Consider the following 13117-nt stretch of genomic DNA (forward strand, 5'->3'; position numbering starts at 1 on the left):
AAACTTTTATCGATACAATAGAATCTCGTTCGAACAGTCAGAGATTGTATTTGGGGAACAGTGAGGGCAAAAAAAAGAAAAATTTTGTCGAGAAAGAAGTTTCACCTTTACGATGTATATCGTGCGTTGGAGTAAGTAGATCGAGATTTTAAGTAGAACGAGAGATCAGTCTTGGAAGGAGTAGAGAATCGTGTTGGGTCAGACGTATCGGTCAATTTTGTACGATCATCGAGTGAAATTCTACTTAGACGTGTTATCGCATTCGTCTTAAACCGAAACCGATCTTTCTTTTTACCTAACGCCATCTACGATCGCAGAGACCGATTTTTCGTAAAAATTTGGAGTAAAATTCTGCTGTACGGGACTTCGTTTTCGCGATAATCGATTTGGAAAATTCGTCGGGTACGCGTGCGCTCGAGAAGGGCTGGTTAAGCGTCTGTTCTCTACTCGCTCTTTCTACTTGTACCGTGAACATTGATAACGGTACGTTATTATCCGTTCTCCGTTGATTATCTTATATTTCATCGGAACTGGTTTGAATTGATATCATTCCATCGTCGATATTTATACGAACACCTATACAAGTAGAAACAACGAGCAATGGGCAGACACGATAGCCAAGTCGTACTCAAGTGCACGCGTACCTGTAAATCTTCGAAGTGCATTTTTTCAAAAACGAAACCTCGTACGGAGAAGATTCATTTCGCACTTTTAATTTATCTTTTTACAAAAAATCGCCCCGTGATTGCTGGTACTACATCGTTTGAAAATACCTGTGTATAACAAATCGTATACAATAAAACATCTTCTATTGTAGATTTATTACATACGTAAGTAGGTATATTAACGTTGAAACGCGTCGAATAGAAATGTTAGAAGATCGATGCTGGTAAAACGATGAATAAATTAATCGAAATAATAATAACGAGCGCAACGATGTTGTTAGCATTCCGAATACGTGTATCGGTACCGGTAATAACGATAATAATTACGATAGAAAAGAATAACGATGTTGTTGGCATTCCGAATACCTGTATCGGTACCGGTAATAACGATAATAATTACGATAGAAAAGAATAACGATGTTGTTGGCATTCCGAATACCTGTATCGGTACCGGGAATAACAATAATGATTACGATACGAAAGAATAAAATGAACGTAACGATGTCGTTGGCATTAATACGAATATTGGTACTAGTATTGATAATAACGATTACGATATAAAAGAATAAAATTGAATACCGTTGTTATTGTCATTATTATTATTATTATTCGTCGTCGGTCGCGATTTACCATAATGTGTGTCAGAACGTACAACGCAGAATGGTCCCCCCCTATCGCTGTTCGTGGTACGATCATTAATCCTGACGAAGATGCTCGGCAATTGTTCTACGTAAAACATTCAGCGGTGCAAAGATTTCACCGAATGGAACAATCGTGAAATAACGCATTGCCGTAATTAATCCGCGAGCGTGGCTCGCGCTCGATAGAATAAACTTTCGATCGCATCATTCCCTTCCGTGTTGCTGGCTCTGCTAACGATGCCTCTTTATTCTCGCAGAGAAACGAGAAAAATAAAAGTCTATCGCCAGCACCGCCGCCGTCGTGACCCGACGTTGAATTAAAAACAGAAGAAAAATGTCGTCGGTAAAGGTGGCGGTGAGGGTACGGCCCTTCAACAATCGGGAGATCTCCCGCGAGGCACAATGCATCATCGAGATGACCGGCAACACTACTTGTGAGTATAATTAATTCCGTTCTTGCCTGAATTTCGGTGGCGGATCTACGTTCAAGAAACGATATCTTTTTTTTTCTTCTTCTTCATTATTCACGATTTTTATTAATTTCACCGCGTGGCTCGCCGTCGAGTCGAGTGTCGCACTTAAATTGAAAATAACTCTGAGAACGGTCCGTTTTAATTCTCGAATTTACACGAATCTTTCGCGATACCTTGGAATATATCAATTATGTTCGGGGACGCTTTTGAGAAAGATACGTGCTGTACGTTCGTAGTATAAACCGGTACGAAATTGTTGTTGATGTTGGGATATTTTTCAACGATAAGAATACTCGCGAAACTCGTTAACAACGAAGCGTTAATAAATTTTCTCGGATTCGATATCAGAGTTTTTCTTCATTTTGTTCTAGAACGTTCAACTTGTATTCAACTTTGGTTTAGATATTTATCAAAAATTGATCAAGAATCAAAGAAGTGTGCAAATTGCTTCTTTTTACGTTCATTTACGCGGAAAAAGTCAAATGGAAATATAAATGTATGCAATTTAGATTGGCGAGTATTTTCTTCACTGTTGGTGAGTTTTCTTCTTCGCGTGTTACAGCGATATTGAACCCCAAAGCACCGCCAGGCACCAAAGATGCAATCAAGAGCTTCAACTACGATTATTCCTATTTTTCCATGGACGTAAGTATCTTTCATCTTTAACCAATGCTGAAAGTTTTTTTTCTTCTTTCTTTTTCTCGTGCGTGTTAATTTAACGAACGGAATCATCGTGTGGGAGAAGACCTTTTGCTTTAATGTCAAAAAATGAAATTGTTCGAAATGTTAAATACTCGCTCAATGTATAGATTAATGACATCATCGAGTTGTTTAGTTAAGGTTAAAGATCGATAGCAGTTGCCATTAAACTAAGCTCAATTTACTTCTCGCGCGTTGGTGATCGCCAAGTTCTTGGCTTATTATATCTATTTTTTTTACAAGCAACTGCACCCACGCGTCCGATGAATTTAAATAAATTGAAAATTAACACTTTGAATACGGCGATGGTACGATTACCACGCATTGAAATCACTCGACTTTACAGATACACTCGAATGTATCGTTGTTCGATTTATTGTTTCTTCCGTTGCAATCGGTCGAATTTACGAATTTTTTATTCCCGAAACTGACGAAAACAAAACTTTCTACGAACTCTCGGAACTCGAGTGGGTCCACTCGTTTAAATGGCGTCTCACTTTCCTCGTTTCGTTTCTCGTATTTTATTTCTCCTCTTCGTTTCCATCGTCGAGACCTTACCATAGAAATTCTATAGCCAATAAAAATGGAAAATTAAAGCTATTTCAGGGAAGCAATTTCGGTTTCGTGAAATGGAAAACATAAAAACGAAAAGAGATAATAATAATAATAAATTGCTCGTTATTTCTGCTGCAGCCAAACGACATAAATTACTCCTCGCAAGTGATGGTCTACAAAGATATCGGCGAAGAGATGCTGCAACACGCTTTCGAAGGTAAGTGCACGTTTACGTACATATTTAAAAAAAAACGCTAAGAAATTCATAAACCATACGGAGAAACGGTGTGTCTGATCTTTGAAATATTTCGAACACACTGCGCCAATATTCTCGCATATCGTGGAATTTACGTCCAGGAGTTGACACAAATGTTTGCATACCATTGAACCAGGAATGGAGTATTCAAATTCTCGTGCATTCTTGACACATATTCACGATACAGAAACAGGACTGCATTAACACCCTCGTCGATTCTGGACACATTCGTCTTCGTTCTGCAAAGTTCATGGGTCCTCCGTAGGCAAATTAATAATAAAAATTTCCCATTTATATACCTTCCCATTTATATACCTTCCCATTACTACTTACATATTCTTTCAAAATTAAAAAAGAACACATTATTGCACGAACCCTAGCCACTGTGCTTAGTTTAACCAATGTCGGTACAAGTAACCAAAAACTAATTTTCCAAAGATATTCGATGGAATTTAAATTATTTCAGTAAACACAAATAAATTATTGAATAATTTACTCACGTATAATATTATTAAATAATTTCTCTACGCACGATGTTGTTGAATAAATTTTATAATATATTACATTTTACGAAACTGTTCCAACGCTGAAAATAATAATATTATTAATCCACATTTTCGACTAATTTTATCACGAAGAATCACCACCTATTCTACCGTACCACAAACCATACCGCACCCTTTATACGGGGCAATAAAAAAGAGAATTTCACTTGTCGTTGTTCGTTTGTTGTTTCAATATTTTACAAAATTTAAATGAATAAAAAAAAATTAAGTCATTATTTGGTAATAATTGTTTGTAAATAGGATACAATGTCTGCATATTCGCATACGGACAGACCGGTGCTGGTAAATCATACACCATGATGGGCAAACAAGAAGAAGGCCAAGAGGGAATAATACCCCAAATTTGCAAGGACCTTTTCAGGAAAATCGGTCGCAATTCAAACGAGAGCCTCAAGTATTCGGTGGAAGTCAGTTATATGGAAATCTACTGCGAAAGAGTTAGAGATCTCCTAAACCCCAAGAACAAAGGCAATCTCCGTGTACGAGAACATCCTCTTCTTGGACCATACGTCGAAGACCTGTCGAAATTAGCGGTGATGTCTTACCAGGATATCCACGATCTCATAGACGAGGGCAACAAAGCAAGGTGTGCAAACAATTTCTTGTTCAATTGCGCGAATTAAATTTATTTGATTGATTATCAATTGAAGAGTATCGCATAATTTTTAGAGGAAGGATCATCAATTTGATCTCGTTTTGAAAAACAGGCAGAACATACGTAATTACTTTACCAAATTAAACATGTAACTCGATGCTGGATTAACTTCTTAGAAAACTGTACCTGTGGTAAAACCATTGAAAAATTACGGGTGAATAATCGATTCGAGTGTTACGATCGGAGGCCATTTTGATTCTCGACTTAATTGACGATTGAAACGGAGACAAAGTTTGGAAGAAATTGATAATCGAATACAAATACGCGTAATAATCGTTGCGTAATAAAGTACGTAAATAATTTCGTTCGTTGTTTCATTTCCAGAACCGTGGCAGCCACGAACATGAACGAGACATCGAGCAGATCTCACGCCGTGTTTACAATTTTCTTCACGCAACAGAAACAAGATTCTGCGACCGGATTGGTGACAGAGAAAGTCAGTAAAATCTCGCTGGTCGATCTGGCCGGTTCCGAGAGAGCCGATTCTACCGGTGCAAAGGGCACGAGATTGAAGGAGGGTGCCAATATTAACAAAAGTTTGACAACCCTTGGGAAAGTCATCAGTGCACTGGCCGAAATCGTAAGTAAATCTCGTTTCCTTGTACGAGTAATGTTAATGTCGATATATATTTATATGAGAATTCTCCATTTAAACAATCGTGCACGGCTCAGAACAATTAGGGAGCTACTTATACAAATCGCTCTCGGTGAAGTCGTACATTCAACTATGAATTAAAGATAAACGTTCAATGGAAATGTTACCGCGTAAACGATCACCTTTTATCCTCGATATTTGCCTCGTTCTTCAAAATTGTTCAGAAATCTTATCGGTAAATTATCGGTGGATTCCATTCGAAATCGGAGGCTCGGTTTCGCTAAGCATTCGAGAGAGCAAACGAAATATCAAAGGTGAAGGGAAAGACCGTGTTGCGTACGCGACCATGATTTGTGTAGGTGACCCTCTAAATACTTCGAGCAGCGTACTTTGCAGTCGATGGTGCCTTTCTTGTGAAAGATTTGAACTGTGTGAAAGCAATATATCGCAAATAACTCATACACCGTGTAACGCTTTAACGTATCACCCGAATAACGATTTATTTATTAGTTCCATAGATTGCATCAAGAAATAGATCCCTTCCGAAAGCGTATGTGGATCGTTCTGTATGAAATTCTTGCGTGTTCTGTGAGCGTTCGTGTCCATGTTAGATAATACCCAATGATGCGAAAGTTATACAGCTTTAACCTTTCGAATTTCCCCGGATATTGTCTAAACTTTATATTAACGTAATACGTGTCTTCTGTCTATTTCGCTGCCATTTTACTATGGATTATTAGGCGGTAAGTTTATAAAACAATGTCTCATCCCCTTCGCTTAGTTCCCTGTTTCGAATGAATTCTTGGAATGAAAGAAAGTTCAATTTTCCTACACGAGATGGTAAAATGAACAAACTACGTACCACGGTGCAAAAAATTTTAACGATTCGGGGAGATTTATTGCAAACTTCCTAACGATTTCGATGCCAATCGCTTAAACGTCGTTCTGTGTGATTGTTTGTGCAGGCGACGAAAAAGAAGAAGAAGGCCGATTTCATACCGTACAGGGACTCCGTTCTGACGTGGTTGTTGCGAGAGAACCTGGGTGGAAATTCAAAAACAGCGATGATCGCTGCAGTGAGTCCGGCGGACATCAATTACGACGAAACTCTCTCCACTTTACGGTATATTCAATCGTCGTTATAATTTTAATCGTTTTTTTCGTTTCGTGAGTTCACCGTGTCACGAAGCGTCCAGATTGCTCGGAAACTTGCTCGATGACTCGTGTAAGCTGGTCGAAGACCAAAGCTTGTTTATAGTTCGAACTTCCGCGAAGCAACAGCGTTAAAACTTTCACCAACTATAAACGAATCTCGTTTAGCTCTTCCTCGAGCGTCCCTCGCGTAATGGTATACACGAAGCGTTGAGAATTACTTAGCTTCGCGGTACCGGAGCTTACGAACGAAGAATAAAAAGAATCGGGGAACTCCCGAGACCATTTACTCGAACCGGTCAAAGCTTCTCGGTAATAGTTACGATTTTATTCAGTTGGTCGTGACACTTTGAAACGGAAACAAGTACTCCGTAGGGACGCGATTAAACGAAGAACTACGAAACGAGCGAATGCTTAAAAATGTCCTTCAACGAAGGAATCGTTAATGTACGTTCGTGCCTTTAATTCGACGCGTCATTCGCGACGTGTTCTCTTGTACAGTTTTAACAAGTTTTCCACCGAAATCTCTGGGTTACATCTACGTTTACGTTCTTTTCCCTAATTTATTCCACTTTTTTCATAACCCTGCGAACTTAATCGCACTATTCGCGTAACAATTCCGTGTTTCCGCACACGAGTTCAATTTTCGTGAAATTTATCTTTCTTTTACCCGACGTGTTCCCGGTCGATTTTGCGAAACTGTACTTCTTCTAGATGAATCGCAATGATAAACGTTTTATTCTAATCGGCCGTTTCTTTTCACTTGGCAAGTTACAATTAATAAGAATGTATATCCTTAGTCGATACGGTGACATTTCGACCGCACACCTGCTATCGTGAGGTCATTTATAACCAATTACTGTTTCGCGTTACTGTACGAACTACGTATAAAGAAAAGAAACGATGGATTCTTCGGAAAACGGTAATTATATCGGTAACCATGCAGAAGAATACGAAACGAATAGAAAGATTAACGTAACATCGTTTACCTAACGATACCTACTACGACGATACAACATTTACAATAAATAACGTACCCAGATGTTATCCAGATCCATTAGATTCCAATTGCACTTTGGAAATGGTGATAAAAAAATGTTCATCTTTTGAAGCATCAGGGGGACGAAAGCTACCCCCTAAGTTGTGGATCTAGAGAGGAACGGCTAAACTAATTTTTGAAAGTAAAATTTGAAAAATATTGCTCGTGTATCTTTTCTCTGAATGTCTAATTTGCTACCGATTGGCATCAGATCTAGAAACAGAATTTTAGCAACGAAAGAATTTCCGTTTCCGAAAACAACGTTCGAGAAGATCGAAATTCTTGATACGAATTCGATTGTCGGGTGTAATTTTCTAACTGGAAACAATACCAGCTGATAAATGTAATACATTCCACGGTGGAGTCGTTCGTGCGAATATTAACCGTGTCGTAAATCACTGTGTTGTTTGTCGCTATAGGTACGCGGACAGAGCGAAGCAAATAGTTTGCAAGGCTGTTGTTAACGAGGACGCGAACGCGAAGCTGATTAGGGAGCTCAAGGAAGAGATTCAAAAGTTGCGGGAACTCCTGAAACAAGAGGGTATTGACGTGCAAGAAGGTGAGTCGGTTTTCTTCATGCGCAGAACACAAGTTGGATTTTCACGAACCGTGTTCCCCATTTCTTTGCGCGTGCGGGTACGTCCGGTTCAATAACTGTGGTCATGTGCCAATTAAACAGGCCGGTATGGAAGCAGTACAATCTACTGCTTAATATCCAACGCTGGTAAACGCAGTATCGTTCACTGCTCGAATACTCAACAACGGCTGGTTGTCCCGGAAATATAAAAAAAATAGTCTCGACTGGCTGATGGAAATAAGAAAAACGAACAAACACGTATCGGTAAACTTTACACCCGCGAACGAATCATTTTCACAGTAGCGAATAATTTTCATTTTCTGAGAGGAATTTCTTACACGATACCTCAAGAGTTCAAGGTCTTCCTCGAGAGATAATAGTTATACGCATTCTCTGAAAAGATTTCAGCGCGCAGTAAATTGAGGTTGAAATTATTAAGATTTAATATCATTGCGCGTACAAATGGTAGAAGGTAGAAGGTAAAAGGTTGCTCGGAACAGGGTGTAGTTACACGAAATAAATAACTCGAAACCGCAAATAGTTACTTGATGGGTTTCGGTAGATTAACTTTGGTATGTAGTTGTAAATAATCTTAAAGTACAAGCATAATAGGATGAGAGGATCATTTTCTCGGAGAACAGATTTGCGGTGTTTAAAGTTTTAAGTTTGAAACCGTGGATGAAATAATTTTAATAAATATTCTTCCGGTGAAGGTGACAAATTTTTCTTACTCGAGGCTGAAACTTTGAGAATTTCAATAAACGGTATTGTACTGTTAAAAAAGAGAGCAAAGAATTTTCACTTTTTAATTTCTTTATTTGATTATTTTCTCCTAATGAACAGGAAAGAGATTCGTTGAGAAATTTATTATACACACGTATATGTGTATAATACATGCCATGTTTTATGACCCTTATGTATCATATATATACATATATACATGACATGTATAATATTATGACTCCTGCCATGGATACATCGATCTTCTGACCTCAATTCTTTTAAATTTTCCTTTGCTGTCGTTTAAGAAGTTCAATTTATTCGACGCTCGTTAATAATCGAGAGAAACTTTCTAAAACCCATCGAGGATGGTTATTGAACAGTGAAAGATAATTTGGGAATATTTCTCGTTTATATTTATCTACGAGATAACGATATCGAAGCATCCATCAAAACGAATGATCTACTTTAAACGCGCTCGTCGTTCTACGATGCGCGTTACGACAAATAGAACTCGTCTTGGAAAATGGAAATGCGTACATCATTTACCGAAATCATTTTGTTCGTTTTTTTTTGCAAATTCCATAAGCCACCGAATATTTCACTTATAGTTTTGAAACGCTCTGTATAGAAACTAGTAAAAGCTACAGACTCTAGCGACACGAATTAAAGATGTTCGTAAAACTAAAATAGTCGAATCGTAGCACACTGCTGGAAACAACTAGAGAATCACATATGTACATACTTGAATGATTGTATTGTTCACGAACGGTAGAATTAGAAATGGAAACGCGTTTTTTTTTTTTCTTTTTTTTTCTTCTTTCCTTAAATAAGTCATACCTCATAACGTGGGTCTCGGCGAGCTGTTCGAGGAAAAATCGCAGCGTCATTTTGGTTACAATCGGTCCCTCGTCTGCGAGAAACAAATGCAATTAACGGTCAAAGTCTCGAGATTCTTGTAACGAAGCAGAACATCGATACGAATTCGTACAGAGTGTTTAGAAATCGAACCGAATGTGAAACTCTGTTCCACGAGTCGTGAGGAGGGAAAGAAACGTGACACGAGCGTTGAGGTCGATTGAACAAACGCATCGTTAAAGAAAAAAAAAACAAAAAGAAAACGAAATATCGATGATACGTTACATGATGCGAAAGCAGAACCTAATAAAAAAAAAAAAAAGTAGCGCGCTGTAGGCAAGCCACCATTTACATAGTACATTTTTTTCTTTGTTTCCCTTGTGCTTGACGTAGGGCCAGATGGCAAAGTCACATATGAAAAGAAAGAATCTAGTAAGTAAAATCACGACAATCCACACAGCGACGAAAGTCTATCAAAGCCAGGGCAGTTCGATCACTATTTTGCGCCTGTTCTTTAAACGTCCGCTTCTATATCACGGCCAAGCGCATAATGCGTGTCATCTGTGTTTTTGTCGATTCCCGAAACGATTCTTTACATTTTGCTTCGCGCGAATCGCATTCTATTTTTTTTTTTTCTTTTTCCTATCAGTACACGATTACAGAAACACGTACGCACACGCGCGCGCACACACAATTACACACACACCCGTACACGTAACAGCCATGAAAACCACAGCACCTAATTGATTATTGTCCTCTTCCTGTCATAGGCGGTACGATTAGCGGCTTTTAACGCGAAACGCGATCTTACCGATTCAAACAACGATGGAGAACGACACGTGAAACAGTATCCGTGGCAATGGTTGAAATTCTTCTCGCTGAATTTTCACGGGACCGGCAAATGACGATCTAGTAACCGATGAAACACGTTCTCGTCGTTTAACGAATCGACGAGGATCGTTCGACTTTTCGTCGTTACCAATAAGTTGTCCGATTGGAAGATTGGGAGTGTTTCTAATCGACGAGAACGATTCATCGGTCAAAGTCGCGTTGAACTCGATCTTGATCGAAAGTTCGGTCACTGGTGTAGAAAGATAGATAACATTGTAACACGAGAGCGATTCGTTACGCGACTACGAGTCGAGTCAAGTATCTCGGATGTAGAAATAAGTCGATTCGAATCGCGAGAAATCATCCAAATGGTAAACATTGTTTTTTTTTTTTCTTCTTTTTCTCATCCTTGAAATTTGATTCGTCGACTTGTTCGCGAATCTGTTCCGCGATTATTACGAGTCTTCCGTGATACGATGCGGTTGCGAAAATTGTAGGATTTTGTTTTGCGAACCGTTTGGAATTTTACAAAATTTTATACACGACCGTTGATATATATATATTCCGTAATGAGTCGAACGGCTTGATCAAGATCGATCATTACCGTACGGTAACATCTTGTTAGCGTCTCCGAGAGTCCAAAACCGATATAGACTTGTAATTTATTTCGCATCTGAGCGCTCACGTATGAACTCCAGGCTTTTATAGTTTCTGTTGTGTCGGAATTCCTCTCCAGTAAACACGTGTTGTTTGCCTCGCTTATTGTCCACTTAGACCCATCACTTTGTCCCTAAAACTGGCCTAAAAATATTGCATGGCACTCGACAGCGGACAATCCGAACGCATCTCGGACGCTATGACATGAGCACCGTTAACTAGAATTAAATTGGAGACGTTTTTTTCAACATCTTAGCCGAGTAATATTATAACATTTGACTGAGCGCTACGCTTAATTTGTATAAACATAGTGATCTTCGTTTTTGTAACCTTTATTAAAGTACACAATACTCTCGTAGGATTGCCGCTGGCTTACAAACAGTAATTCATGAGATTTCAGTGTATACGTAATCTTGAACATATACATATACATACATATATGTATATATATGTATGTATATCGTGCATTAACGTTAGACGGTTCACAGTGATTAGTGCCGTATCTGAAACATGTTATTGAATTTGTCGAGTCTTTGTAAAGTATTGATCGCCGTCGGCTTGAAACTCTCTGAAGGTATGCTATTCGACAAACGGTTCAAATTGATCTAAATATAGCCAAATAGAATCCGTTGTACGAGAAAACGTAAGATTCCTCGTTCTTCACCGTTGCGAGCGAGAGATTGAATTAAAACGAACTCGCAACGACTTTAAGCAATAATACAATCCTCGAGTCGCGTCGACTACAATTGAAATTACCGTGCTTTTGATCTCTTGGAAAAAGAAAAAAAAAAATTAGAAAAGAAAAAATCCACGGAACGTGTTCATTTTTCATTAGTAACACAAATCACGAGACAAATCCTTGAGAAATTCTCTCTTTCACTTACGCCACTGCTTTAGTTATGGCTTTTGGTGTTTTTCGAGACGCGTATTACATTCCTGGCTGACTCGCCACACCGAATCCCGTATCTTTGTTCACCGTTTCCTTACACGGCCCGTTCTGTCCCGCAGGGGACGAAATCGTTCGTGCGAATAAACGCGAGGACGACGTGAAGGAAACTCGACCGAGAATCCCGTCCCACACTACGTCTACCATCGCCGAGGAAGCGGTGGATCAGTTGCAAGCTTCGGAGAAACTGATCGCTGGTAAATATGAATCGATGGATTATCCATTGAGAATCTTCCTACCCTCGCATCGTCGATTTCTGCGAACAGTACAGAGCGAAATGTTGGTTCGCAAAGAATGCAAGCTACGAAATAAAAGACACCACGGGTCGTTTATTTTCAGAATTGAACGAAACCTGGGAGGAGAAGCTGAAACGTACAGAGCTGATACGTCTTCAACGCGAGGCGGTGTTCGCCGAAATGGGTGTAGCTGTGAAAGAGGACGGTGTCACGGTTGGCGTGTTCTCGCCGAAGAAGACACCACACTTGGTGAACTTGAACGAGGACCCTCTGATGTCCGAGTGTCTGATCTATTACATTAAGGACGGTTTCACGCGGATCGGTAGCGCCGAGGCTAACATACCGCAAGACGTTCAACTGTGCGGTCCCCATATATTGAGCGAGCACTGCGTCTTCGAGAACCACGAGGGCATCATCACACTGATCCCGAAGAAGGATGCTTTGATTTACGTGAATGGCCGCGAGGTCGTGGACCCGGTCGTTCTGAAGACCGGATCGCGCGTCATTTTGGGACGAAATCACGTATTCAGATTCAATCACCCGGATCAAGGTGGGTGTACGGGTTCGTCTCCGACCCTGTGACCTCGATCGTTCGATCACGTGCGTTAAACGCCTGTAGGCGTTCGACGTGTATGTAAAATCGATGTACGAGAAGGCGTTCCGCACACCGTGTACGTTTCGCAACGAGATCGACCGGATCGCGGTCACAGGGTTAATATCCGGAAGCGGAATAAGTCGAGTTACTCGTACGAACGAATAATTCGAAGTAATTTAAATGTAACTCGAGCCGTCTGCGTCATCGACACTCGACCCCTGTCGTTGACATCACTTTTTCATATCCGTTCATAAGTATTAGGATGCATTGTATTTTTCGTACACAAAGGGATGAAAATTGTTTCAAGGAGAATATGGTTCTTAGCGTGCGAGCGTTACATTTTTGTGGATAATACGACTTCTTCGATGTAACTTTTTTATACTATTTTTAAAAGTTTGAAC

At 39.6% G+C, this 13117-nt stretch overlaps 1 protein-coding gene across 19 annotated transcripts in view; it reads left to right on the forward strand.

Moving 5' to 3' along the window:
• The window catches only part of Unc-104 (kinesin family member unc-104), a 42897-nt gene that overhangs the window by 15481 nt on the left and 14299 nt on the right, over nucleotides 1–13117 (forward strand). For 15 of the 19 annotated variants that reach the window (XM_076311870.1, XM_076311862.1, XM_076311867.1 and 12 more), the window contains exons 2-11: nucleotides 1564–1740; nucleotides 2342–2424; nucleotides 3172–3250; nucleotides 4096–4441; nucleotides 4835–5090; nucleotides 6071–6228; nucleotides 7716–7855; nucleotides 9845–9883; nucleotides 11948–12082; nucleotides 12225–12671. In XM_076311870.1, coding sequence (XP_076167985.1) covers nucleotides 1641–1740; nucleotides 2342–2424; nucleotides 3172–3250; nucleotides 4096–4441; nucleotides 4835–5090; nucleotides 6071–6228; nucleotides 7716–7855; nucleotides 9845–9883; nucleotides 11948–12082; nucleotides 12225–12671 — 1783 coding nt within the window. In that variant the 5' untranslated portion in view covers nucleotides 1564–1640. The remainder of the gene's footprint in view (nucleotides 1–1563; nucleotides 1741–2341; nucleotides 2425–3171; nucleotides 3251–4095; nucleotides 4442–4834; nucleotides 5091–6070; nucleotides 6229–7715; nucleotides 7856–9844; nucleotides 9884–11947; nucleotides 12083–12224; nucleotides 12672–13117) is intronic. The other 4 variants (XM_076311869.1, XM_076311879.1, XM_076311877.1 and 1 more) reach the window with 1 other exon arrangement.

This window comes from Ptiloglossa arizonensis, chromosome 5, assembly GCF_051014685.1.
Source record: "Ptiloglossa arizonensis isolate GNS036 chromosome 5, iyPtiAriz1_principal, whole genome shotgun sequence".
Taxonomy (NCBI): domain Eukaryota; kingdom Metazoa; phylum Arthropoda; class Insecta; order Hymenoptera; family Colletidae; genus Ptiloglossa; species Ptiloglossa arizonensis.